The sequence below is a fragment of the Sphaeroforma arctica genome (assembly GCF_001186125.1).
Source record: "Sphaeroforma arctica JP610 unplaced genomic scaffold supercont1.12923, whole genome shotgun sequence".
NCBI lineage: Eukaryota > Ichthyosporea > Ichthyophonida > Sphaeroforma > Sphaeroforma arctica.
In genome coordinates, this window is record NW_014027635.1 from 1 (window position 1) to 695 (window position 695).

General features: G+C 38.1%; 1 protein-coding gene across 1 annotated transcript; it reads right to left on the reverse strand.

The window, feature by feature from the left end:
• Window positions 1–130: 130 nt before the first annotated feature.
• On the reverse strand, window positions 131–405 carry SARC_17947 (hypothetical protein; the record flags this gene model as incomplete). The annotated part of the gene is made up of 2 exons (XM_014287967.1): window positions 131–255; window positions 402–405. Coding segments are annotated over 2 exons (129 nt in total), but the record flags the coding sequence as incomplete, so codon positions are not given.
• Between the last annotated feature and the right edge of the window lie 290 nt (window positions 406–695).

The window sequence follows — 695 nt, forward strand, 5'->3', positions numbered from 1 at the left end:
GTGTGTGTGTGTGTGTGTGTGTGTGTGTGTGTGTGTGTGTGAATGTATCCATCCATGTATATATATATATATATATATATATAAGATCATAGTGTGAGAAAAATATATACACAGCACAGCCATGACACACCTTCAGTTGCCTCAATGGTGACGCATAGTCACTCAGGAAGTCTTCCAGTTCTGTGATGTACTCGTACTCTGTGCTAAGCATATCATTGACGACCTGTGCCCTGTGCGTGGGGTCTATTTGATCATCTGCATTAGAAAACAACCGAGTTTAAGGTGCATCAGTACAAGGCTGTTTAGGGTATAGGGTTTTAGTTCGTCTACATTGAGAACGAAGTGGAGTGGCTAAAAACATACTAAAAATCATGCATTCGTATGGGATACTTTAGACATACACATGTTGTTACAAGAACGTTCGAACGTATAAAATGTTTGTCTGAGTCCGAGTGCAATACAGCACACGTGTATATATCTAGATATGTCTATGTATATATGTACATATACATATGCCAAATTCTAAGATTGCAATGTTAAAAACCCAACTCGTCTCTAATGAAGTTGGTGAGAGGAACCGAGACAAGGCCAAATTCAAAACACGATTACGTGTACCTGTGAATAGACAATGTAGTCTATTAGTCAGGTAACAACCATGCCTCTTATCGTCATCCATGACATTAAATTATTTATAT